General features: G+C 42.3%; 1 protein-coding gene and 1 long non-coding RNA gene across 11 annotated transcripts in view; one reads left to right on the forward strand and one right to left on the reverse strand.

Annotated features, from left to right (window-relative positions):
- The window catches only part of mcf2la (mcf.2 cell line derived transforming sequence-like a), a 67863-nt gene that overhangs the window by 25445 nt on the left and 16285 nt on the right, over positions 1-26133 (reverse strand). For 9 of the 10 annotated variants that reach the window (XM_078931356.1, XM_078931362.1, XM_023966166.2 and 6 more), the window contains 4 exons: positions 8480-8563; positions 7122-7236; positions 5678-5746; positions 1291-1312 (listed from right to left, as the gene is read on the reverse strand). In XM_078931356.1, coding sequence (XP_078787482.1) covers positions 1291-1312; positions 5678-5746; positions 7122-7236; positions 8480-8563 — 290 coding nt within the window. Of the gene's footprint in view, positions 1-1290; positions 1313-5677; positions 5747-7121; positions 7237-8479; positions 8564-23227; positions 23449-26133 lie in introns of those variants that run through there. The other variant, XM_023966164.2, reaches the window with a different exon arrangement.
- Positions 1-26133, forward strand: part of LOC111949299 (uncharacterized) — a 43712-nt gene that overhangs the window by 2061 nt on the left and 15518 nt on the right. The gene's annotated exons all lie outside the window — the stretch shown is intronic.

Raw genomic sequence — 26133 nt, forward strand, 5'->3', positions numbered from 1 at the left:
CTTAGATAACATACAGATATTTTGTTTTTGTTTTGTTTTAGCACCACCTGGTGGTCACTTATAGAGGATTTTCCAACTTTTATCTGTTCTGATTGTTTGTTGACTTCCCAAATCACTTCGCTATGATGTCATCGTTCGCCATTTTTTTGTGTTTTTTAACCCACATGCCAATCACTTCATAGCCAATTTTCATAGCAGGCTAACTGTTAAGTGTTCGCATGTAAAAATGAAAAATAAAAAAAGAAGTTCTAATGCAGTTCCACCAATGACCACTTGGGGCTGGTTGCAGAAATAAACAGTTTTCTGTTGACTATTGTGTCTGAAAGTCAAGAGTTTACGCCTAAAATAAACAGTTTCAGTGTTTCTTTATATGTGACTTTTTTTTATTAATTTGGATCCACTTTTATTTATTTGTTGCGTAAACTAGCAAGCATTTGGTGTCTTTGATGGAGCGGTTTTGGATCTTGAATGGGTCTTAGCTCACAAATTAAATGTATTTTGAAGGTATTCGCTTCATCCAGAGTCTTTAAGCTCAATTTTTGTTTCAAAGCAGCTGCTGGTCCACAGCTACACTGAATTCTGGTAATGATAGCGGCCTCCTTATCAATAAATAAAACATCAATGGTGTCAATTGAAAAAAGCGGAAAACTCTTTTTTAAAATCTTAAGGAGCTTTCTTATCAGGGTCCTATACTAAAAATTATTATTAATAGAAATCTTTATTATACAGTTTATTTAGAATCCTGATCAGTAAAAACTGTTAAATGTGTTATATTTATACTCTGTTGAGCTCATCTTTTTACCAATTTGATAAACTCTAAATACATTGTTTATTTACATATAATTAATGTATGTGCTTATTTATTTATTGATAGAATTATCTTGGTATTTAACCCTTTAAATCCATAAAACTCTTTAGTTTACATCAGCTTTGTTGAATAATAACCATTTATGTCTTAATCTACATCCAAATCTAAATTTACTTTTGTCTTAAGATAATTCTATCTGAAAAATTTTAATGGACGTATCAGGATAGAACTGTGACAGACAGGAAAAGGTGTGATGTCCGTAAACAAGCGAACATGCTGAAAAAGTTCACATCGACGTCACGCGTGAACAAACTGGAGACTGAAGCTGCTGCCTGATAAACAGTTTCAGTCCCTTTTTTCAAAAAAGGGTCAGAGGCGCCGATAACAGTCTCAGAGCAATAGCCCCCCTCTGCAGCTGACGGGGAGGACTACAGCGGCAGACACGTGCGCCTACAAAAACACACACACGGCGGGTCTCTTACCGCGATGCGGAGCAGGGTGGCTCTGACGGCCAGTGGCGGTTCTACCCTGAATTACTCCCCGGGCGAGACCCTCCCCAGGCGCCCCCCCCCCCCCCCCCCCCCCATAGTCACAACAAAACTTTGTTTGTCTTTGTCAACTGACATGTTTTATTGTCATTGAAATTAAGAAGTGGATACAAAAGATGTCAGAATTCTGAACAGCATTATAATAGTTATAAGAACACAAAAAATAAAAGACCATAAGCATGGCAAAAATACAGTTAGCTAAGAAAATATTGAATCAAACTCAATATTGAATAAATAATATAAAATAAATATTATAAAGCACAAACCTTTTATCACACAAATGACACGCTAAAATAAATATAACTGCAGCACCAATACAATAACAGAAAACACCAACTAAAACCTAACCTTCCTAGCCTTTCTTGATGCAAACTCGTCAATAACATCATCATATGATATCTGCTCCCCTACTGAGTGATTGATGCTAACAACGGCAAGGTTAGTGAGTCGCTCCTGTGACATTGTTGACCTCAGGTACGACTTGATCAATTTTAGTTTTGAAAAGCTCCTCTCTGCTTGAGCCACAGTGACTGGCAAGGTGAGTGCAATCCTGAGAGCAGTCCAAAAGTTCGGATAGATTTCTGATAGATCCTTATCAGACATGAAAGAGATGAGCTCAAGGAGACTTGGAGTCGTTGATGGTAAGTTAGGCAAGTTCTTGATTTCCTGAACAAGCTCTCTACTGTCCAAATCCCAGTTCTTCTCAAAATGGAGTATGTTGCCTAGTGCCTCGCATTGCTCCGTCAGCTCCTCGTCTCCAAGGCTTGGGAAATTGGTCAAAACCCCAAATCTGTTTTGTACAACTTCCAATGTGGAAAACCTCTCCGCGATGGCTGACAAGGCTTCATCAACAACAACATTGAAAAATTCAACCTCCAACTTTTTAAGTGCGTCACTGAAAGGCTCATCGTGTGATTCATACGAGAATTGGCACTTTGTGGATCTTATTCTTTTTTGTTTCAAAATAGCCTCGACATTCATTTCCTTGCACATTTCTTTGGCTGCCATCTGTGCATTCACAAAGCCATTTGCCCTGTAGCTCTGGAGACTTTGTTCAGTCTTCTTCAAAAGACTCACAGCTAGGTCCACATGCATATTTGGAGACTGCATGAGTTTGCTGACATGCTTTATTGTAGATAGAATGTCATGCCATACGACTGTGCAGATGTTGAAGCGGTACGACCCTACCTCTTCAGACAAAGACTGGGCCTCAGCCTTTATAACTGGGTCTTTGGTCTTGTCTCTCACTTCTATTAAAGCCTCTCTCACTGCAGCTCCCTGGTACCTCATGGGCTCGATGCTTTTGATTTTGCTCTCCCACCTTGTTTCTGTCCACGACTTTAGAGTGATGCTCACCTGACTCTTCAGTATGGCCCATCGTTGGGCAGAGGCTGAAAATAAAGTGTAAAGCTTTTGCAGGACACCAAAGTAGCTCATAGCATCAACAGATCTCTTAGCAGCATCACACACAACTAAATTCAATGTGTGTGCACCGCATGGCAAAAACAGAGCACGGGGATTCTTTTCTAAGAGCCTGGCTTGTACTCCCTTATTTTTGCCTTTCATATTTGCCCCATTATCATATGATTGTCCTCTGCAGTCTTCAAAAGAAATTCCTAACTCCTCAAGTCTGTTTAAGATCATGGATGCCAAGTGCTGGCCTGTGGACTCCTCTGCCTCCAAAAACCCCATAAAATGTTCCCTGATCTGAGGCTTCTCCATCAGTGACACCACTCTAATTATAACTGACAACTGTTCTGTGTGGCTTATATCCAGAGTGCAGTCCAGAATTATTGAAAAATATTTTGCCTTTTTGATGTCATCCACTATAGCGGATAGGATTTTGCTGCTCAACAAATCAATAAGTTCATTCTGCACATGATGGCCTATGTAGCTGTTGTGACTTGCTGTTCCTCTTAATACACGGTTAAGATGATCTTTCATTATGGGATCAAACCTGGCCATCAGTTCAACCTCTTTCAAAAAATTCCCATTTGATGATGTGAACAGTGTTTCTGTGTGTCCCCTTAGAGCCAAATTCCGAACTGCCAGTGACTGCACAATAGCAATGAGACGGGTTAGCACTGCTCTCCATCTCACCCGCTCCTCTTCCAGAAGTGCCATCTCCTGCTTATCAATTGTTTTCCCACTTCTGATCCTCCCTGACAGTTCCTTCCATGCTTTCATACAATTGAGGTGTTCTGGGCTTTTTTCGTGTGCTGTGAGGTATGTGCTTGCATGTTTCCAGTTTGCTGTACCAGAAGTTGTTAAATTAATGTTTTTGTTGGAAAACAATTTGCAACAAAAGCAAAAGAGGCTGTTCTTCACTTTTGAATACATCAACCAAGTTCTTGCTATTTTTTCACCACTTACTAGTGTCTTCCTGAAATAGTGGTGATGACAACTTCTCCCATCACTGTCATTTCTTGGGAAAACAAAGTCAGGTGGTATGCTACTTGGTCCTCTTCGAACCAGCTCCATCCGTATCCTGTCAGTCAGAGGTGAGGGCCACTTTGCAGGGTCAGTTGGTAGAGGCTGGTCCTCAGCAGTCGGGGTCAGTGGGGTTTCATCACCAGGCATTTCTATCATCATAGGGCACATTGGCACATTACTCAAAGCACATTTTGGTGTCAAACATCACTAATAGGCCTACTCATCAAAAGTCGGAATTATAAAAATTACATTCAATTGTAGTTGAACAATTGTCTTTTTACCTACACATGTACACTCACACACACAAAAACCCACCTGAAGTCTCAAGCTGGGTAGACGTAGATGGAACAACGTCTTCAGCCTCACTATCAAAACTTTGCTCAGGTAACAACTGTGGAACTACATGAGTAGCAGAGGATGTAGATGGTAGCTCATCCTGAGGGGGTGAGACTGTGACTGTGGCTGATGAGATAGCTGGCAGGGAGGTAGATGTCTCATCTTGAGCAGTGGTAGACGATCCAAAATATCTTAGAAGTGCCCCTGAAATTGCATTTGATACTGACTTCAAAAGACCATAGACTACAATATAGGCCTTATAAAAACATTTATGAATTGGAAATTTAAATTGTCATGTTCTATATCGATCTCTACTTCAGAGAAGAAAAACTAGCTCATGTTTTCCGTCTTCAATCCTTTGATTGGCACATTTTTAGTTATGACCTGTTACATTATGTTTTGTCCCCATAGAGTTGCAGTAAATGGTAAATATTATTTTTTAAAACTACCCACAGATTTATGGAAATTCTATTGGCTAAAAATATAACACATTTGTAAAACAAATAAAAAATAAACTTCATATGCAGGCTCAAATTTTTAAGAATAAAATCTAAAAATAAAAAAATGATGCTATTTGCAACATTTGGGCCTACTTCAGTGTTGGTCATCGACCAAAATAAAGTTTTCATCGGCAACGTTGTTGTAGGGCAGGTAGCATTAGAATTTAGAAAAAACATGCATCAAGCTGTGAGGACTTACCCTTTTCTTTATCTCTTTTCTCCTCTTCTTCTTTTCTTTTCTTTCTAAATTGGGCACCAGATGGCTTTGACCTTTTTTTCTCCATATTTTAGATGTTTTTGGCGTTTGTTTGGCATAAATGTCCTCACGTCACGAGAAGGCATCAAGTCCTTCGACTGAACCAACTGTCACCTTAGTGACAGCATTGTTTTGTGTTGCCATTTTTTCATTTGGGCATTTCACACAAAATTAACCCACAAAAGCAGAATATATTTTTTTATACCTTTATTAAAATGTAGGTTATAGAATGTCACCTTATGACTGACTTATAAAAAGGTTTTATAAAGTAGATTCAAACCCTCGCCCTTGTCCCCACCTAGCCACTTAATTTGGAAGCGTCCCACAATTGAACTGATTCCCCGCAGCCCCCCCCCCCCCCCCTTTCTTCACACATTTCCAGCAGGAGCGCGTGCAGCTATAGCCAGGGGCGCTGATTCGCTACATGACGGCGCAGTCGCAGTTTTTACTTTTATTTTTTTCATCAAGCCCGCGACCGTCGCCTCCCCTGAAAGATGAGCCAGCAAGTTTTTGCGCATGCGCAAACGCGGCGGCGCTCCGTGCTCACCCTGCGCCCCCTCCCTTCTCCTTCTTCACACACATTTGTGTCTACTTCTCAAAGACAGGAGAGCGCAGCTGCGGGGCGAGGGCGGCGGCGCGGCCAGGTTCAGGCTGTTACAAACTCACAAACTGTGACATAAGTAAACCAATAGTGGTGCATATAATATTTTACGAGGGCTGAGCCGCCGGTGCCGCCCCCCTTCAGTTTTCCGCCCCAGGCAACCGCCCGGACGGCCCGTGCCTAGAACCGCTACTGCTGACGGCGGTCCATCGGTCCTGCCGGCGGTCGATGACCAGGATGAAACCCTCTCCTGATGCTGCAGTGCTGTGGGAGGAGAGGCGCACGGCGTTATCGCAGAAGGAGAAAAAAATAAAAAAAGAGCACTTTCTTCTGTTGGTGTGCCGACGAGATAAGGGTGAGGGCGTGGGCCAAAGTCTATATGTGTCTGTAAGTGTTTTGGAGACGGTCATGAGGCGTTCCGACATGCAGCATCCCCTTTTAGTGTAGTCAGAATCTCTGGGACATTTGAATGCACCACGTCTCCTGCCTTTGTAGAGGCAAACACCAAAGCTTTTATTGTCTTGACCTAAAGTGACTGCTTTTGTTTTGAAATTCTGAAAATGCCAGGCTGCTCGTATTTAGGAAGTATCGCCTTTGTGTCATCGTTTGTCACCAGGGGATGATCATGAGAGGCCCTTCCGATCACCATGGCAACGTTGGCTCTGCAGTCAGTGTGTGTGTGTGTGTGTGTGTGTGTGTGTGTGCGCCATCGGCTCCACAGGCAGGGCCATATGTAGCCGCCTCATTAAGCTAATGTACGCGTTCTCAGTAAGGCTCCTGTTGGACGAGCTGACATGCATCCCGACAACCCAAAACGCACCGTCGACCAGGCAGAACGTTCACATGTCACGCCAAAAACGGCGACGCCAGCATCGGAAAAGAGCGCCCGGTCCGTGCAGAGAAAAACGTCCTGCTGTAGCCAGCGAATGCCGCAGCATCCGACCCTCATTCCATCCTGATCGAAATCCCGGAACGCACAAAGGAAGGAAAACGTAAATCCTAACGTTTCAGGAGGAAAACACAATCCACCGTCGCTCCAAACGCCTTTTTTCTATTTATATTTTTTTGCATCTCTCTGTTCTTCCAGCGGAGGAGAGAGAGAGAGAGAGGTGACCGACGCTTGAAGAGCATCTCCCCCCCTCCTCTCTCTGCTCCTCCACCAGCCGCCTCTGCGCCACGGCCAATCGGAGCTCGGCTCAGCAAATAGGAGCTCGGAGTGAAGCCGATGGCTGAGGAGATGGAGGGGGGAGACGGGAGGGGGGGGGGGGGGGGGCGTTATGCATGAAAGGTGATGAGACACCAAAAATACAGAAAAGGCCGCCGTGATAATAATGTGGAGGCGTCTCCAAACTGCCCCCCCCTTCTCATTAATTATCTTTGGAAGGAGGTGATCTGTTTAAAAATAACAGATGAAATAAAAGAAAAAGCTGTTTTTTTAGGTAAATGGATCAGACATTAAAAATGTACGTTTATATTGGATTATTTTCATTTAAAAAAATCATAAAGGTGCCTTTTTCTTTTTTCTTTTTAATATAATTTCTCTTGTTTTTACACCATCAGCCCCACGCTGACACCTACTGGAAAAACACGGTACTTCCACTTTCTTATCAGTCATAAATTAAGAATGGACCGCGCTCACCTGGGAACACTGGTGAGGTAGCTGAGCACATTCTGGAGCTCCTCCTCCTTCACATCGCTGAAGTCCGGATACTCGGGGAAAATGATGATGGGGCTGCCGTTCGTGCCGCGGCCCCCTAGAGACACAGAGGTCAAGAGGGTCAGGGGGTCAGACGGGCGTCCAGGCTTGTTATCAACCTGCTGCTGGGTTTTTAAATGGACGTGCTGGCAGCTGGAGGGACAATACTGACTGAAAATGTGGAAAAAATTCATTAAATAAGGAAAAAATTTAAGTGGACCTTTGCTTTCAGCATCAAAAACAGCTCAAATAAATGTTCTAAATCTCCCAAAGAGTCCTTGAAGTCTTTCACTGGAGGGTCAAGTTGCAGGGCCCGTCGTCACGGCACTGAATTATTCACCCAGCGATCACGGTCACCATGGTAACCCGTGTCGGGGCCTTCAGCGTGCAGTTCTGTGTGCACAGGTTTGTTTTTTCTGAGCTGCCCTGCACGCCGTCCTGCAGGCTGGTGGGTGGGACCGTTCTATCGCTTCCACTCTGGAGTAGTTTATGAACCAAAAAAAAAAGTGAAACTTTGCTCTCACAAGGACCAACTCTTTACGTTCCGTCGCGCCGTAGTCTGAACCTAAACGGAGGTCAAAGGAGCTGAGAAAGACTCAAATGACCTTCAAATGTTAAAATTGTACTTTTTTTTTGCCTTGTAGGAGCAAATTAACAAATATTTTTGGAATTTTCCTAATTTAGAGATCATTTTCATACAAGTTCATAAGGATAAGGACTTGTTTGTGTAGCTTGAGTAGAAGCTTCCTCTTTTAGATGACAGCTTTCTAATTCTTTATTATCTTGGAACCAAAGACCTGGGACTTCATCTGGACTTTTACTCAAAAGATAGGGGAATTGACTTGAATGGACTTGGATTTGGGACAAAAGACTTACAACTTGACGAAAATTCAAGGTAAACTTGAGATGAGATTGAAACTTGTGACCTTTTATTGGACGAGGACTTGAATCCAAAAGCTTGGGAGTCGACTTGAACTGTGATTTGGGACTTGATAATGTGACTTGTGAGCCTCTTTGTCGGAATATGACAGTTAGAAGAGTCCAGTCCTTAAACCGGGGTTGTTCAGTTTGAGGTCAGTGAACCAGCAGGAACATTGAGGTTATTCCAATCGATAAATACAGAGTTTTACCTTGTTTTCATTAAACAAAAAGCTTGATTGTGGCGTCAAACTGACATTAGTCGACAAAAAAAATAAAATAAACTACACCTTTTTGTTAAAGTTTGCAGCTTTTCAATAAAGCGAAAACCTTTCACTCAACACAAACTACCAATCGGATCACAGTAAGAAATTCAAACCAACCTGGCAGGATGGCAAACTGCTTCTGAAGTTCAGAGCCAACTTCTGCTGCACACAGAGGCCCCGCCTCCTTCTGCAGAATGTCATCTAAACAAAAAAACAAGGAAAGAAAGAAATGGTAGAAACACCTCAGTCTTCTTAGTGTTTTAGAAGCACCTAAGGTGTGCCAATGCTCAAACACATCCGGTTAAAGAAAACAAGACGTCTTCCTTTAGTGGTTTTAACCAAAAACACCCTGATTCCATCTTTATGTCACAGTCGCCTGTCACGACTTTTAAAGCAACATGTGATCTGGTTGTAATTGCAAAACACATCTTTGAGAGTCTGCCGGCACGGGCTGATGAAACACAGACGGAAGTTGTAATGGCTTTAATGGGGTGGTCGTACAGAAGAGTGGTCACATCTTAAGGGGAGCACAGGTGTGTCTCACAGTTCCCTTGAGGCGCTGGCGGCCACTTTAAGGGATGTCATGAAAATGGAACGTACCAGCGTTGTGCCGTCATACGGTGTCCTCACGCCACACTCTAGTCGTTAGTAAGGTGTGAATGCTGACCGCTTACTGGCCACACATGAATGCACACACATGGTTCGTGATACACGAGTAGGATATAGTAGCCTCGAAGTGTAAATCACATCAACAAATCACTGGACGCTAAAACATTTTAAAGATCACAACGGCAAATAAAAAAATGCCCAACAAATATTGGAACAAACAGCATTACATTTTAAAAACTAGACAAAATCCCAGAAACCAAACAACAGTAAACAACAGGACGAAAACACTTTTTGGGAAACGGCCCGTGGACTGAATCAGGTTTGTTTAAATTGCACATATTTTTGAGTTTCAAGTCTATGTTCCTGTGTCCAGTGCAGAATAATTTTTTTGATCACACAAAATCTTTTAAAGTTTTGCATTCTGAATAATGGCACAAAAATCACTCCTTAGACAACCACACAAACTTATTTCCCTCATTTCCAACATTTAGGCTGCAAGAAGCGTGTACGTATCCGTGAGCGTCACCAATAGGCCCCATGCCCGGTCTCTCACCAAGCGGTCCACAGCTCTGGTATTTCGTGCGGGTCGCCTGTGTGGTCCGTACAGGTTTGACCATTTGACCACAGAGTTAAATGTTTAAGTTAAATGTTTGGCTAACTCTAGAAAAGTGTTTGGTTCAGCAAAAAGTGAAAAATGTCCCATGCTTTTTGGTTTGGTCTATTTTCATTACGAACTCTTAAGCTCCGTTTCCACTGGGGCAGTACGGTCTGGTCCGGCCCCTCTCCGGTCCAATTTAAAATGGTCCAGGCAGTTCAGGTGAGCGTCTCTCCACCCAAAGTTGGACTGTCACGCCGCATGCGGGGTGTAGACCCATTGTGTAGCTTTGCGTTATAGTAGTGCGACTACAGCAAAACCGAAGCTATCAACAACAAAAACAGCTCTTCGTTGATACAAAGCATTTAGTGTTATATGACAGAAGATTGCGGGTGGCGAAAAGGAATACAACCAAAAACGTTGGTGCTGGTTTGGACTTTCTATTTTTGTATTGACCTTGCGCCAATCAACGGGTGACTACAGTAGCCTACTGTAAAGTGGTACACTTTGGACTGGCTTAAATGGATTAATTTGATAATGGAAACGCTCAGTATACTGGTCCAGACCGGACCGGACCAGTCATGTTTTTGACTCGTTCTTCTTTGGGTATAAATGTTCAACTTTTCTTGTTTTTTTTACTCATGAAACCTGCGTCTGTTCCTTGACCTCTTTAGTCTGCAACATGGTCACCCTGCATTCATACTGGCATGAACCTCACCAGGGTTCACGTGCAATGGAACCCGAACCCAAACCATGAGGACGAAAATGGAAAAACAAATCTGTGGATTGTAGTGCTCCGGCTACCCAGGTCAACCAACGTCATCTTTAGTATTCATCAACAATCTTTTTGATTATTTCCTTGCCTTCTTGATCAAACATATAAAATGTACAAAAATAAAAGCCGTTGGAGGTGAAATGAAGCCAGAAACGTAAAGAACAGAAGAAAATGTAAAGAAGTGAAGTGACCAGAGCGATGAAAGTGAAGATGAAGAAAACTGCACTAGAAATTCCTATTCTCTCTGGTAAAGCTGGATTACAATAATCTCATTTAGACAGCTCAGACAAAAAGCAACCCCCCCCCCCCCCCCCATGTGTGACCCATGCGTGCCAAAAAAATGCAGAACCTTTGGCACGGTTAAGAATCTTCTCTGAATGGAAACTGAGAGCAACCCGTCATCTCCCTGTGTTCGATGTACGCGTGGACAAAGGCTGGCGCTGACATGAGTGCGAAATGCTCAGCCAAGAGTTCCAGACACACTAGAAGAACCGGGACTGAGGGGATTTAATTATCATGTAAGTGCAAACCAAACAAACGTGTCCAACGGAGACCTTCCACACAAATCCTCCCACAAGATCTGACCCTCAAAGAAAGTGGAACCTTTTGGTAAACAACCCAAAAAAATAGGCTGAAAATGTCCATCAAGATTAAAACAGTTTGAAATTATAAAAAAAGCCTTTGAATCACGGATAGGTCACGCCGTAAAAACATATTAGATCATTTATTCAATATCTTTTTTTTTTTGCAATATTCTTGTAAATTTTGAATTTATATGACCAAACTGTTTTTTTGCACAACTTTTATCACATATGTGCATTTTTCTGGCCTTTCTATCTTTTTTTTTTAACCACACCATTTTTCAATATCATTTTTAAATTTTCTCCCAACTAGAAGATTTCCAGCTCGTCTAGTAAATGCTGTGGGTATGACTTGACTCATTTTGCGGTTTAGTTAAAATCTCATCTATCAAAAATAAGAGACATGCAGGTGGTCATGCAGCTTGAATTAGCACAAATACAAAAAACATTTTTCAGGATTTGTGAGGAGTGACAAACATGGTGATGTTTTGATCACTTCTCGTTGAACGGAACACAGCGAAGGCGATCTCTGCAGCTGCTCTGTACGCTACAGAACCCCTTCGGATTAGGAGATTACGTCTGAAGTAATGCGGTGTCCAGTGTGTCAGCACACCGCCGGCCAGACAGCAACTCGTGCTTGAAGTTCAGACGCTGTTCACAAAGATCTGGACTATCTGAGTTAAATATTACAAATGTAAAGAAAAAAATAAAACTTTGGATTTCACTTTTATTTAATGAGATAAAGAAACGTTCATAATAAATAATCGAATTAGCTATTTAAAGTTACTATTGCATGGCCTGCAGGCGTGGCACCTGCCATCACCCTTCTTTTCACCCACCCTCACTCTCGACTTCCGATCAGGAAAAAGAACATACCCCTTTTTTTTATGGCTGCTTTTGTACTGGTTTTATCTCCATTGCAAACCATTCTAACTTTTGGTCACTTGAGGGTGACGAACAGGTCTATGCAACCTTTAAAAGAATCCACAAAAGTAAACTTCTGGATTTCCTTGGCAACGAGGTTTTTTTGTTGTCAGCATGTTCATACTGTGTGTTATATATAGTTTCGTTCAGCTTGAGCCGACGGTCCGTGTATTACGTTTTCTCAATATAATGGGCGAGCGGCAGGGAAATACCACTTTTTCGAGCTCAATGCACATACAGCATAAACAAAACAAACAAAAAAAAACATAAACAACTTATAATTCCAACATTTCTCAAGTAGCTTCGTAATGAAGCTTGAGGAGTTAGGAGGCGATGGATCGAAATCCCTAGGAGGAGCTTCACTTTGTAGCTAGCACGAAGGGGGATTTTTGTTTTTTTTGGGGGGGGGGGGGGGGGATTCAAGATGGCAGCCTCCTCCCAAGTTCAAAGTCAACCAAAGGTTACCTGTGGTTGTAGACTTTAGCTGGTGGGATGTGGGTGACTTTTTGTAAAGATCGCTAGAAAAAAAGTTATTTTTCGATATTGTGGGAAAATGTCAAATTACAAACTTTGCCTCATAGAGGAGTAGGTCCTGTGGCCATCCCATAATAATTTCCCACAACATTTTTGAAATTCTTTATTTTGTAGCCCCATAGGACTATTTAACAGCCAGCAGTGGATGCAGTTTGTCTTTCCAAAAACAAGAGGTTCTGTTTAATTACCATCAGCTGTTTGCGACCAGCAGTGAGGATTTGAAACTCAAAATTGTTCGACTTTTGTCGTAAAAAGCAAGAAACGCGTAGTAAGCATATGGTTGGCACTGCTGGCAGTTGGTTTAAGTGACGCAGGCAGTGTGTGGTAAAAGTCAGGTGGCGCGTTTGCAAAGCCCCGCGGTGCAGCTGTCCCTTCAGGGGGTCAACCTCTTAAGAACCCGACGCTGGATCCCAGCCACAAATGCTCAGCGCTCTTTCACTCTTTCATGTTTATTGTTTTGGCAAAAGAAAAAGAGTTTTAAAAAAAAAAAAAAAGTGACAGCCGCAACAATCCACCGTACAACTCACACATCCTCTGATGTCAGGAAACTTAGAAAACACCTTCAGAGCCAGAGCCTACTGGAGTCTCTGTTGGGCTTTAAGCTCACACTGAACTGAAGGAGGGGGACTTGATGGGGGAAGGGGGGGGGGGTCCTGGAAAACTGCCCCATCAACCAGATGAGGGACAAACTATTAATATACAAATGGAAACTGACAGAAAAGAATTAACCTGAAACATTTATGTGGATTATTTCTTTAGAGCATTTTGGTTTAAAGCTTTGAAAAAATATTGAAAAACTTACAATATATATTTTTTGCATCAAATTATCCCCATAATTTATGCTTTATTGAGATTTACAAATTTTATGCAAACAGGAAGTCAGAGAATTAAAAAAAAAATCAAAAATGGCCTTTTATTGTGAAAAACTTTTTACTTTCATTACATTTTTTTACTTTTTTTTTAAAATATTTGCTCCACCTATATAAAAAAAACAGCTGAGAATGGGAACACATTCATAATGAAACAACACAAAGACATTCCTCAACACAAAGCACCAAACAAACAGTTGAGCATGTTTTTGTGTAAGACCCCCATATAAGATAAGGTAGCATTAGCAAACAGTGTTTCATTTTATTTTATTTAATAGATGTTTTAAATCTTTAAATCAGCTTTAAATGCATTTAAAAATTGCAATTTATTTAAATAAATCATATAAATGTGCATTTTTAACCACTTTTATCATCTGTTCAGTGAAAAAACAAGCAGGTAGAGCTTTAAAAAGAAGCAATTTGCTAAATCTATGCATTTATTTAAATGCATAGCACATTGTAATGATTGAGTGAAAGGCTGGTTGGAGGTGTTTAGCGGTGAACTCTGCAGAAACATCAGACATTCAGGCGTCGGGCAGCTTTTCACCGCTGCAGCTCGAAAACTCAGCTTTGTCCCTCAGACGAGTGAATGAAATGAAACTATAGCAGCAAAGCTGTGGGTGAACCCTTTTAACCTCAACGCGCACACACACAAACACACAAACTGGGGCAATGCTGCCAAACACAAATAGTGATTATGAGGGGCCTAAAAAGACCCACCCCTTTGCACCCTTCCCCCAGACCCGGAGACCCCCGTCCCCGCTTCATTCATTCTTTTTCTCAGTGGCTTAGCTGAGGGGAAGAAGATAAAAAAAAAAAAAAAAAAAAAAAAAAAAAAACAGCGGCCATTTTTCACCTTTAAATTGAATGACATCTCTTCGGTGAACCAGGAAGTTCTTCTGTATTTTAGCAGTTTAAAATAAAAATGTCAAAAATCTGTTTACACGTTTGAGAGATCAGAAGGAGTAAAGGACCAGGAGGAGAAAAGATACAAAAAAAGTAAAAACAAGAGGCTGGAGGTCCTGTCTTAGTACGGTGAAACGGAGGAGAGGTTTTCCAAACACACGCCTACATATTTAATGCATCGACCTGCACTACGGTACGTCTGACACCCTGATCCTAAGGAAATATGGAACCAAAAAAACAACAAGTTTGTTGTAGACTACCTCATGTTCTGACATTCTGAACCTTGCACAGAACTTGACTACGTTGGCCTATGTTATGTCTGTATGTGATACTGGTGTTTTATTGTGTAACTATTTCATGGATACCAAGAAAGGCGCCAAATATTTTAAACCAATTTTGACCACAAATAACCTGGATCAGTGTTTAGGAAACCAGCTGGGGGGAAACCCACTTCCACACAAGAACTATTTGGCCAAAGTTGATTCCTCTGATACTTTAAAGTCAAAGTTCGTCACATGCATCCATTTGGGGGCTTGACCCTCAGGATGCTGCAGGCTTTTGGGTTGTCCAGGCCTGTGGAGGGTCATAAAGTGGAGGCGGTGCATCATAAGGGAAGCACTGGTGAGTCTTGCAGTTCTCTTAAGGCTCCTACGTCATGGGATGACACAACAGTGGAAGGTACCATTTTCATACGTGTATCGTAAAGTATTCGTAAGGCTACTTAAGACGTGGTAGGGACACTGTCGCATGGTGCCCTTACACCACACGTGCTTGGGGTTTGAGCTTTTTTCATACGCAGACTTCCCATACCCACCTTTTGGGACAGTTGATGCTACTTTCTTCCCACCGGGTATGTGTCACGCTTTTAGCATTCGGTGTTCACACTGGACTGTTCCTACCGATACATTACACGCACTAAAATGGTACGTTCCATTGACATGACATCCTATGACGTAGGAGCCTTAAGGGAACTGCAAGACACACCTGTGCTTCCCTTAAGATGCCTTGACACGCCTGGACAACCCAAAAACCTGCAGCACCTGAAGGGTCAAGCCCCTGAATGGATGCATGGGACGAGCTTTGACTTTAAAAACTGAGTATAAGAGGAATCAAACTTGGCCAAATAGTTCTGGTGCTGAAGTGGTTTCACCACAGCTGGTTTCCTAAACACCGATCCAGGTTAGTCGTGGTCGAAATTGGTTAGAAATGTTAATAATAATAGTCCATTTTATTTGTTTGGCGCCTTTCTTGGAACTAGAGCTGCACAAGACTTTCGTTGCCTTGTGGGGGGAAACGAATGTCAGACATGACCGAGGCGGCGTAAATGTTCCGATTGATTAACGAACGTTCACATTTTTTGTGTCAACACAACGGAGACTCGTCTAAGAAGGATCTGTGGAAATCAGACATTTTCAGACCTGATAGTTCAAACTGTATTCAAGCGATCCAAAAAGCTTTAAAAATTCTGCTCTCTTGTTGCCGTGGTGAAGGCAAACAATCTGTTGAAAGTTTATTTTTTCGCAGACCTGCGCTAACGCACAAATATAGTCATTCATTTTATTGATTGGACATTTTTTCAGCTTTTTTGACTCTTGGTTCACTTTTGTCGAGATTGTTCATCTGCGTTTTTACTACAGTAAATTATTCAATAGTTCTGATGAGTTTCTCGCGTGCATAAGCAGCATCAGACCAAACAGTGCAATGTGAATTGGTTTCTTAATAATCCACCTTTGTTTTTTTGGTCAAATCCCATTGATCTCTCTTAAAGCCGTGTCACACAGCCAGTTTGTATATTTAGCGCATATTGCACTGATGAAAATTGGTCAGACATGAATCTAAGGGGGAAAACGTAAGAAACGTTGTGGTTCTTTCCGTGAAATTTTCACAGATGTTTCACGAATGCACCACATTAAAACCAGGGAAGAAGTACGGATAAACCACGCAAAGAACAAGTAGACCAATGTAGAACATGAACTGTGCCTGATTATTGCGTTGTTTATATGCAAATCATTAGTGATTTGTGCATCAAATAAATAATTTTAACGTGATATGTGCACCGTGGAAAGCCACGACTGTTCCACGTATGAATATTGGAAAAATAACACACACAATTGTGTAAGATTTAGGTAATATTAGCAAATAAAGTACGTAAAATACACGTAAAATGTGTAATTCTCAAACCGAAACCCGGCCGTAACCCTCGAAGATCCTCTGTGTACATGGACAAATGACTAACGTAAGAAACACGTATGAACTACGTATATCAGGCGTGTATCACGAAAGACCGAAATTTCATACGCAATATGTACGTAGTGGCTGTGTGATGTGGCCCTTAAGTGTTGACTCTTCCCTTCCCTTTTTCTAAAGGGGATGTTTTCGTTGAGGTTTATATTCTATGAACTGATCTGAAAAACGGTGTTCACATCTGTTTCAACACATGCTTCACAGTTCAAGTTTCAGTTTCTAACTTGAAAACTTAATTATAGGCCCCATTGTTCCTTTGAACATGCCTGTTTTCCTCTTCTCTTCTCTTTTCAACAAAAAAAAAAATCCTGTGTGACAAAGCACACCTTGTGAAAGGTAGAGATTACTTCGCTAAGACGTTAAAAGCTAGATGGTTGTCTGCCTGTGGCGCTCGCATCATCCTCCTTTGTGTGGAGGTCGTGTTCAGACAAGTTTTCGCGGCGTGCAGGGCCAAATTGAAAGGCGGCAGCTAGCTGTTCTCCGCTGGTTGACGGCCACCAGCGCTGATGCTGGTCAAAGTTCAAAGCAGCAGGAGGCGGGAGGCACTCAAACACACGGGTGCACTGACTTTGGACCCACCCGGGGGGGGGGGGGGGGGGGGGGGGGGTTGTGCTAACACAAATAAGCCTGACTAGGCTGGATGGAGGTGAGCGCCGTTCCAAAGTGACCTCCAACGTACCTCCCCTCAACACAGTCTTTTCTTCACCCATCTGATATATGATTCGAGACAGAGATGAGACATTTCTAATCTGGATTCCTCAGGAAAAATAGAGGATAAAAGGCATGTACAGTAAAAGGAAATGGGGTGTAGAAAGGACAAGGACCAGAAAATAAAAGCTGATTTTCCCGGGGGGGGGGGGGGACATCAGTCGGTATGCTGGTTTGCCGCCACGTGTGTGTGCGTTCACACTTGTGTGAGGGAATCTGAGCTCTATTATCTGGCATTATCGTCAGGGTTTACCCGATCTCCATCTGTCGCTGCTGCGCGACGTCTGAACGCAGCGCGCACACACAGGCGCAGGTCCGTCGCTGGCATGCACACACACACCACACAACAACTGGGTCACAGGGCCAACAGCCTGGAATGTGCGTATCTGTGTGCGCCCATCCCCTCCGCCAAAGCTTGAATTAGTCAAGACAGCCTCCCAGGCGAATATTAAAATATAACCGACTCTCGCATGACTTCAGGACTGACTGTGTCCCTTTGTGCCGGCTCTAAATGTCCAGATTAGTTTCACTTTTACGTTTAATTTTCCAGGAGCGCCGAGCGATTAGGATAAACTAATTTAGGCAAAATGTACAACTCCCCAAGCAGAACATTTTATTTAAAACCATCACTTTTACTTCCATTAAAACCTTATCCCAAGTTAAAGAAACCCAAGACCAGCAGCGAGTCAGCTGGTTGAAATACAAACCCGCAGTATCGGGTCGGACTCTGTCATTGGCACCGAGCCCTCGTCTACTGAATAGACGGTGGCATCATCATCTCTGCAAAACAACTCACTACTGTACTTCTGTCTACAGTCTGCGCCACTGATGCAACACAATCACACTCTCCAGAGCAGCAGAAAACGGAGTTCAGACAAGATCTGCTAATCAGTGGAGCTCCAATCATCCACAGAAGGTTATCTACGTCCAATTAAACCGACTTTATTTGCATGAAGTAGCAGGAAATCAGAGATTGAATATGTATGAGACCATCTTATGCAAACAACTATTACTATAGTTTACTGTCACGAATATTTTATGGCGAGGAACTAAACGGGTTTCAGCTGGTCTCCATACAAAACCAAAAATGTTTATGAATCCCAAACCGAACCAAATCTGGACCCACTCGTGTACCGGAGACATTGAGGGGTTGGGTACCATTCTAAACAGCAGTGGTGCATGCAGGGATATACCATTCACATTTAAGAATGGTATAGGACCACACACCTCATCAAGTATGATTAAAAAAAACAGTTCCTCCACAGACATATTTTTTTTAGGATTCTTAATTTATTAGATAGTTTAGATTCTAGAGAAGAATTCCTTCAACGTAAAAATATGAAATGTCCCACATCATCTATATTTCACACCAACGCCCCACTTGTTTTAAAAAGTTGAAGCCAAAATAGAAGGAAAAAAAATGCCGCGGTACGTTAAATGACCACCAGAGGCTGGTTTTAGAATCACTTAAAAGTCCAGCTTTATGCAAAAAACAAAACAAAAAGAACATTTGTACTGTCTTGATTTTTGATGCCTATTAAATTTTTATTCATGGCTATATTAATAGAGTTCCCTCTTCCTTCTACAGTCATGCGCCCATTTTTTGATTGTTGTAGAAGTGGGTGGAGTTAACTTCCATCAATATATCCAACACGAAAATTCAATATTTTCTCTATTCAGAATCTTCTGGGTGACGTCAGAGACCCATGCATCAATCAAATCATGTCTATTTTCCTCTAAATTTTGTTTAAACCTTTAACACAGGGGTCACCAAATCCAGGCCTAGAGGGGCGGTGTCCTACATGTTTTCCTACCCACCTGCCATTGAAGCTCCTTATTGGCTAAACACACCTGAACCAGGTAGTCAACAGCAAATAAGGCAGGTTTTCTGGAAAACCAGCCGGACACCGGCCCTCAAGGCCTGGATTTGGGGACCCCTGCTTTAACAGCCTTAGCCTTAGTGTTGACGCTCTTTGAATTGTCGTAACTCTTGAACTATGTTCACACCAGCCTCTGGAACAGGTGTTTAAGCAACTACTTCCATTGAAAATTCCACGAAAACCAGCGTAAATGCACATTTCGGGCTTCTGTGTTCAAAACTCTCTTGGATACCTACGAAAATCTTTACGACCATTTTTTTACTTTACATACAAAATGTGCAGCAATTGAACGCATGTTGAAAATTAAATTAGGTCGACCAACCAGGGACTTTACTCACGGAAGTGCCAACCGTTTGTACACTGATCGTGGAGGCAAAATTAATAAATGCAGTTTGTTCCTGGATGGAATTCTGGGACACCAGGTTGTTTTATATATCGGAATAGAGCTGCGAAAGAAAAAGCCTGGAGCAAGATTAGCGAGATCTGCACTGGTTTGACAGTTCGCACCAAGCCTTCCAACTGTAGGTGGATAACATTGCTCTATTAAACAATGGCAAAAGAAAAAGAAGAAGCCCCTCCCTGCTTGTCCAGTGTGAACACCATGGGCTATAATCGCGTTCAAGAATGTGGTAAGCGCATGTTCTTGAATGCAGGTATAGTCTACGCCTTAGACTCTACCGCGTTCACACTGGACAACCAAGAAGGGGCTTCTTCTTCGTTTCCTCGCGTGTCCATAGCTTTAAACCTTTTGTGCAATTAACAAACTTCCAAAGCAGCTTTGCGCTGATTTCCAACCCTTTGCAACATTTTGCTGTAAATCAGCGCAAAGCTGCTTTTCTCGGCTTTCTGAATCAGAAATCGGCAAAAAATGTGAAAGGATCTGCTGTGGATGTTTCTGAATGACTTATCGCATGAGCTGGTTTGTGTTCATTCACATTATTATGATTTAATGGAAACAATGTAGTTGTAAAATTGTGGTGGTGGTTTTTATTTGTGGACATTTCTAGAATTTTGATATAGTTTTGCACATATGTGTGTTGGAAGCACACTTGCAGTTTTGAGGTGAGCTTTCCCACCTGCCAATAGAAACGGACAAAACCAACTCTGTTGTGGACCAAACCATTTTCGAACGTGCCTGAACGTTTCCAAACTCGTCCTGCGATAAAAATGATGTACTTTTTGCTGCACCGTCAGTAATATTTAAGCAGCTTTCAGAGTGGTCCACACCTCACGTGAACTTGGACTACAGCCACAGTTTGCCCCAGAGGCGAGGGCGGTGACGGCAACCTCTGATGGGATCCTTTGGCTCAAAGAACTCCAGAATCCCCCTGAAAGCTAATGGGAGATCTGAGGACTACAAAGCTGAAAATCCTGTGGGTTTAAGTACGAGTCCTCCTCCCTTCCTCTTTCCCTACTATTAGAGAGAGGAAAAATAAAGAAAAGATGGCCAGCTGAGTGCAAAACCAGCCGATGCAGCAGAGGCTTTTTTTAGCTGCCCTTGGCCATGCCTACCAGTCATTACACTACGTGAACAAAGTAACCCAAGAAAGGCAGAGCGGCGAGGGGAAAAAAATGGAAATAACATTCAAAGACAGACGGAGGGTGGTGGCCAATAAGCAAATAAGCCCACATGGTTGTGTTTTTACTTGCCCTCAAAGAAAGCAGTCGCTGCAGGCTAACATCGCATTCTGTTTAAAATTCAATCTTGTGATCAAAACAATAAATAGATTTTTCAACTCCAGCCGGTTCAAGATTTCTAAAGAAAAGACACGCTTTCTAAGGTTTTACAAACGTGACAAGAGCAAATATAATTTTAGATTATAGTTATGATCTGAGGGAAATAAACACTCCTCAATAGGGGTGTGTGAATACTTTTGTAGGAGAGCTTTATTTACTTTTTTCAATAAAATGTGATTTTATGTTGTTGTTTTTGACCTGGGAAAACACATTTGCAAGATACATGATTGTGCTTTTTTTTCCCCCTCTAAATTGCTCTTGATTTGTTCCTGTTTTGATCATTTTTCATGCACATAAATGGTTTGATTGGGAAAACCTGATTGATTTTAGGATAAAAGAGTGAAACATGACCTGCACACAGAGAGGTCTAACCGTTTAGAGAGCTTATATTTGATCACTGTTTCCTGCTTAAAAGAATCCCACATCCTCCAGGGATCATTAAAGATCCATTTGGATTTGTTTTTTTTAGTGCATCAATTCGGCCGGCGTGGAGCTGCTGCCCCACAGATGAAGACAAATGGGGTAATTTTAACCCGAGATGAAAGATTTTTGCCTCTTTTTGTGTGCACTGGCGTGGGTCAAGGCTGTGGCTCATTACCGCCGCGTTGTCATAAGCTGATGCTCGTGTGCACGTGCAGCTTTGCAGACTCATAAGATGACCAGCATCTGCCAGCAGAGCAAACATACGCTCAGGCTACAGGGCAAACACACTGTACACACAGGACGGCAAAAAATAAAAAAGCATCATTTAAAGCTTGCATGAGCACCAATGAAAAGCAAATAACGGAGTCAATGAGTCAACAACAAAGACGCACAAACAGAGCTGGAAACGGGGAGGGGGGCTATTCAAACACTCAAGAGTTTTGTCCTGACTGACGGGAGGAGGCCGCTCGATTAAGATGCCGTCAACGCGCTGCTTTGTTTACCGGACCTCACATTAGCATCGACACCTCTGCCGGACCCCGAGGAGGAAACAAACCCTCTCTGCTCAGCGTCCTGCGGCGTTTACGTCAACAGCAAGCTTTTCTTGTGCACAAAAATCTTCCTCTTTTTTTTGTTTTTTGTTTTGAATGCATCTTCATTCATCAAACTTTATCTGCATCATGCTTTTACTTTGGAATTTGAGTTTTCCTCTTTTTAATTTAGCTTTATTTTGCTCTATTGTGTGACCAGCATTACTACAAAATAAAAGCATCTTTTAGAATGATGGAATTATCAGATCTCTAGGTTGGAACCAAACATTTCCCAGCAGGAAAAAAAAAAAATGTCAGTGGTGATTAGAAAAAAAAACCCTGTTTTCTGATGGACCAGCGGTTGTGCGATAGATCCGCACCAAAGTCCAGATGAACTTTCACCTGTTAAACAAACTGTAATATATATATATCCATATATATATATATATATGACACTATGTTTACTACCTTTGGCACACTAAAGAATAATCTTTTTAATTAAATATGAAGTATTTTCGCAGCTCATTTTCCTGCCCGGAAGTAAGACGCCTTGATCTCTTTCGCTCCTTGTGGGTTCCGCCCATTTCATGACATCAACCTAAAGTCGGCCTCGGCAGCGTGTCTGCGTTTCGTCCACGAAAAACAAACAACATCCGAACTTGTGCAAATATGGATGTGCATATAAACGTAAAGCGTTTAGCCGATCAATGCTAGCTCCACTGAGGCAGTGGGTGTGTCTGTTAGTCTGGGGGCGGAGCTGGAAGCTCAGACTCTTCCTGGAAGGGACCTAAAATATTAAATCTGTCGTTTTCCAGGACATAGTTCTTGCAGAGCGACAAGAGTTAATTAGAAATTCCTGCCCCCTCATTCCCATCAACTATCTGTTTACGTGTTCTCCCGCTAGCTTACAGCCCCTCGCACCGCCCAATCTAACGTTAACAGTGCAACAAAAACGGCGAGCAATATGGGAGCGATCCAGCCATACAGTTTAGAACCAGATTCTAGCTCAGACGAGGAAAACAATCAGTTTGTCTGCAAGCGGACGCAAAGACCAACTGAAATCTTTGGTGTCCTCCTGAGAAATACTCAGAAATGCTATTTTTTAGCTGAATTTTTTCATACATCATGAGAAAAATTCCATAAGAACATGTTAATTGCTTTTTTGAAAAGTAAAATAACTCAATTTAATTTTGTAAATTTTCAAAATCCTATATTGGATGCAGGAATCTTCCTGTCACATTCTGACATTAAGATTTTACACGTTAACTGCAGTCTCCATATGAACACTCGTACCCTGCCAGGCGTTTTTTGCAGGTTCCCTCTTAGAAACAGGAACTCATTCGTTGATGCATCCATGCAAGTCTGCGCTGGTTTATTGTCGCAGATTTCTCAGCCGCTCAGTGAGACGCGGCCCGCTTTTAGAAACTTAAGTGAACCCCTGCTAGTATTTGCAGCCACGTCCAAACAGGAAAACACCTGCAGGATTCTGATCATCTCCTGTTTCCTCCCCAACAAGCATTAAAAATGCAGGCAGCAACACTGTGAGGTACCTGTCATCAGCTTCAGCTGCAGCCACAGCCTGGTGATTTCGTGGCAGAGTTCTGAAACTCGGTTCAGAGCCATTGTTGTGCCGCTGCATCTATGCGCACGCACGCTCACACACACAACTGAAACAAACTCACACAACCGCACGTCCTGTCAGAAAGCATCGCGGTGGGAAGTCCATGCCGCTGCAGCCAAGGACCTCGGCTGCTTACTGAGCTGTCACCGCACAGCACAGACACACAAACGCACACAAACCCTCCAGTTAGTGCCGGCTGAGAAGGCGGGGCTCCAGAAAGTCCACCCCCGATCTCCCGTTACACAGCCTTCACCCGACAAAGACCCACAACCCCAGACCAAGAAAATGGACTTCCACAACAACCCCTTTTTTTTTCTTTTGTTGCTGGATGGAACTATAATCCAGATTAGAATCTGTTTGTAGTTGGAGTTCCCGTCACGGTTTTTTGACAGTAAAAGCTTTTGTCTGACAAAAAGAAGGAAAGCCAATCAACTTTTCATTCAGAAGATAGAAAAGAGAGCATTGAAAAAGGACATTTTCATTACGAATGGTTAGAAATGAGCCATCCTCTTTTAATGTTCAGCATATGTCCCACAACAGAAGAGAAAGCGAGTCTGCCACACGCTGGTCAGACCGTGAACAGACACACAGGTTTCAGCAAAACTGAGACTATTTGTTTTTAGTTTGGTTAGATTTCTGTAAAGATGGCTGCAGGGTCTTACCTCAAACAAAAAAAAGAAAAACCATAAATAAACGAGTGCTATCTTAGATGACCCCACCCTTACTTTGACGTGTTCTCCCTACCATGACAAAGGTGGATAAAGGTGGAAAGATTTCATGTAATCCATGGACACCAGTGAAGAAGAGCTCTGTCTAGTGGGTCTGGATGACCCAACTCGCAATGTTAAAGTGCCTAGGATAGCACAAGGGTTAATAGTTCAGGGCGTTTTTGAGCTTTTTTTTATTTACAATTTGCTTTGTAAATTTATCTTTATAACCGTTTCAATTTTTTCTTTTTTTTTTACAATGCCAGCTTTTTGTTGTTGTTTTGTTTTACCAAATATCTATTTTTGTTTATATTACAGAATTACTTCACACTGAACCTGAAAGTGTCTAAAAAAACAACAACTCTATTTTATGTGGTAATTTACACAGATTTACAAGGAGTCTAACGCAAACGCGAGTCACGCAATGAAAGGGAGGGCCGCCGAGTGCTCGGGTCCTGGACACAACGCCGGCCCCTGATGCCTGCCCCTGACGCCTGCCCCGTTCAGGGAGGCGGAGCGTGAGCGTGTGCGATAAGACCCCGAAAGATGGTGACCTATGCTTGGGCAGGGCGAAGCCAGAGGAAAACTCTGATGGAGGCCCACAACGGTTCTGACGTGCTAATTTACGTAGTTTACACAGATTTATGACATGAGATATACACAATTTGTGTGTTATATTTGTGAGATGCATACACATTTGCACAAATCGATCCAGGTATGTCTAACGGACTTTTCATGCACGTACCACCGATATAGAACTTTGAAATCGCGTATACGGCGCACATGTCACTAATGAATTACGTGAAAAAAGACCACAACTTTTCTCACTTTTTCCACGTATGTTCACATATGACCAATTTTCATCCGTGCAATTTGTGTTAAAATTTACGTAGCGGCTGTTTGACATCATCAGCCATGTTGACAGGATATGACATCATCAAACCCCTACCCTCCGGAAACCCCTCTCATGACATGCACAAGAAAAGCATGTTAGCTACTTAAAAGTGCCCAGTTTTACAGCTGGTGACTCAACAGTCACAGTTAAATCAAGAGGCCACGCCCCTGTGAATTTTCTCCTTTGATCTCAAAGATAAGATAAGGTTTTAGCAAATAAATTTGAATAAATATAACTGCAAAATGGAAAACTTCTAAGTCAAACTCTTAGTACATGTTAAATATTTAGATCTAGTCACATTTCTGGGAAGAAAGACTGACTTAACCGGGAAAAACGCCCCCTAGTGGCTACTTGGTGGCTGATTTAGATTCATAACATTTGCTTTTTCCACCTGCTTCAAGAAGGAAGTGAAAGTGTGCAGACAGACACGCCTTAAGTTAACAACCTTGTCTTTTTAGAACCGACAGATGTTACAAGAACTCTGAGACAAAAGAGTGTGTTACCGTAAACACAAACCAGAGGTGTTTTTTTAGATTAAACAGACACGGATCACAGCTGTGTGCTGTAATAATAAGCAGTAGGCATCTTATATGTGCAAATGCAAACTTTTAAATAAACTTTTCAATCAAAAGCTCATTTTTTGACAGTGGATAAACATAAAAGCCTCTTTTTAATTGCATGAATGGACACATCTTGTGGAAAAACTACCAAAATGTCCTCAGAGCCATGCACGCGCATTGAAGCCGTGCACATGTGCGTGTTGTCATGGGAAGCCGAGCAGACGGCGTTCGGTGGAAGGAGGGATGTGGGGCAGACTGCTGCTACAACCGTTTGCAGCTGACGTCGGAACTCCGGCGGACGTCCGCGAGCGCAAAGAAGAAACGCCGCGGACTCCTTCCGCTTCACCGCCACGCACAGTCGGCCCCGCCGGAGCGTAAACAGGAAGTCGCCAATTCAGAAGTGACTCACAGGATGAAACTGAGAGAGTGGACGAAACCAGGAAGACCAAAAGGTGTTAATATGAGCTTAGTTTGACTTTAGAGTGCAAACACACCAATGATGGAAAGATTAGATAGTATGACTATAGGGAAAAAATACATTTAAACAAGATTTACTTTTATTTATAAAATTTGGCCAAAAAATAATCCTCACCGAGAAGGAGGGTCTAAGGGCAGGGATGTCTCGTGTAGCTTAGCCTAGTCTGTTCCCAAATGTTTTTGTACGACTTTGGTA

The sequence above is a fragment of the Oryzias latipes genome, chromosome 2 (genome assembly GCF_053564925.1).
Source record: "Oryzias latipes strain Hd-rR chromosome 2, Olatipes_Hd-rR_3.1".
Taxonomy (NCBI): Eukaryota; Metazoa; Chordata; class Actinopteri; order Beloniformes; family Adrianichthyidae; genus Oryzias; species Oryzias latipes.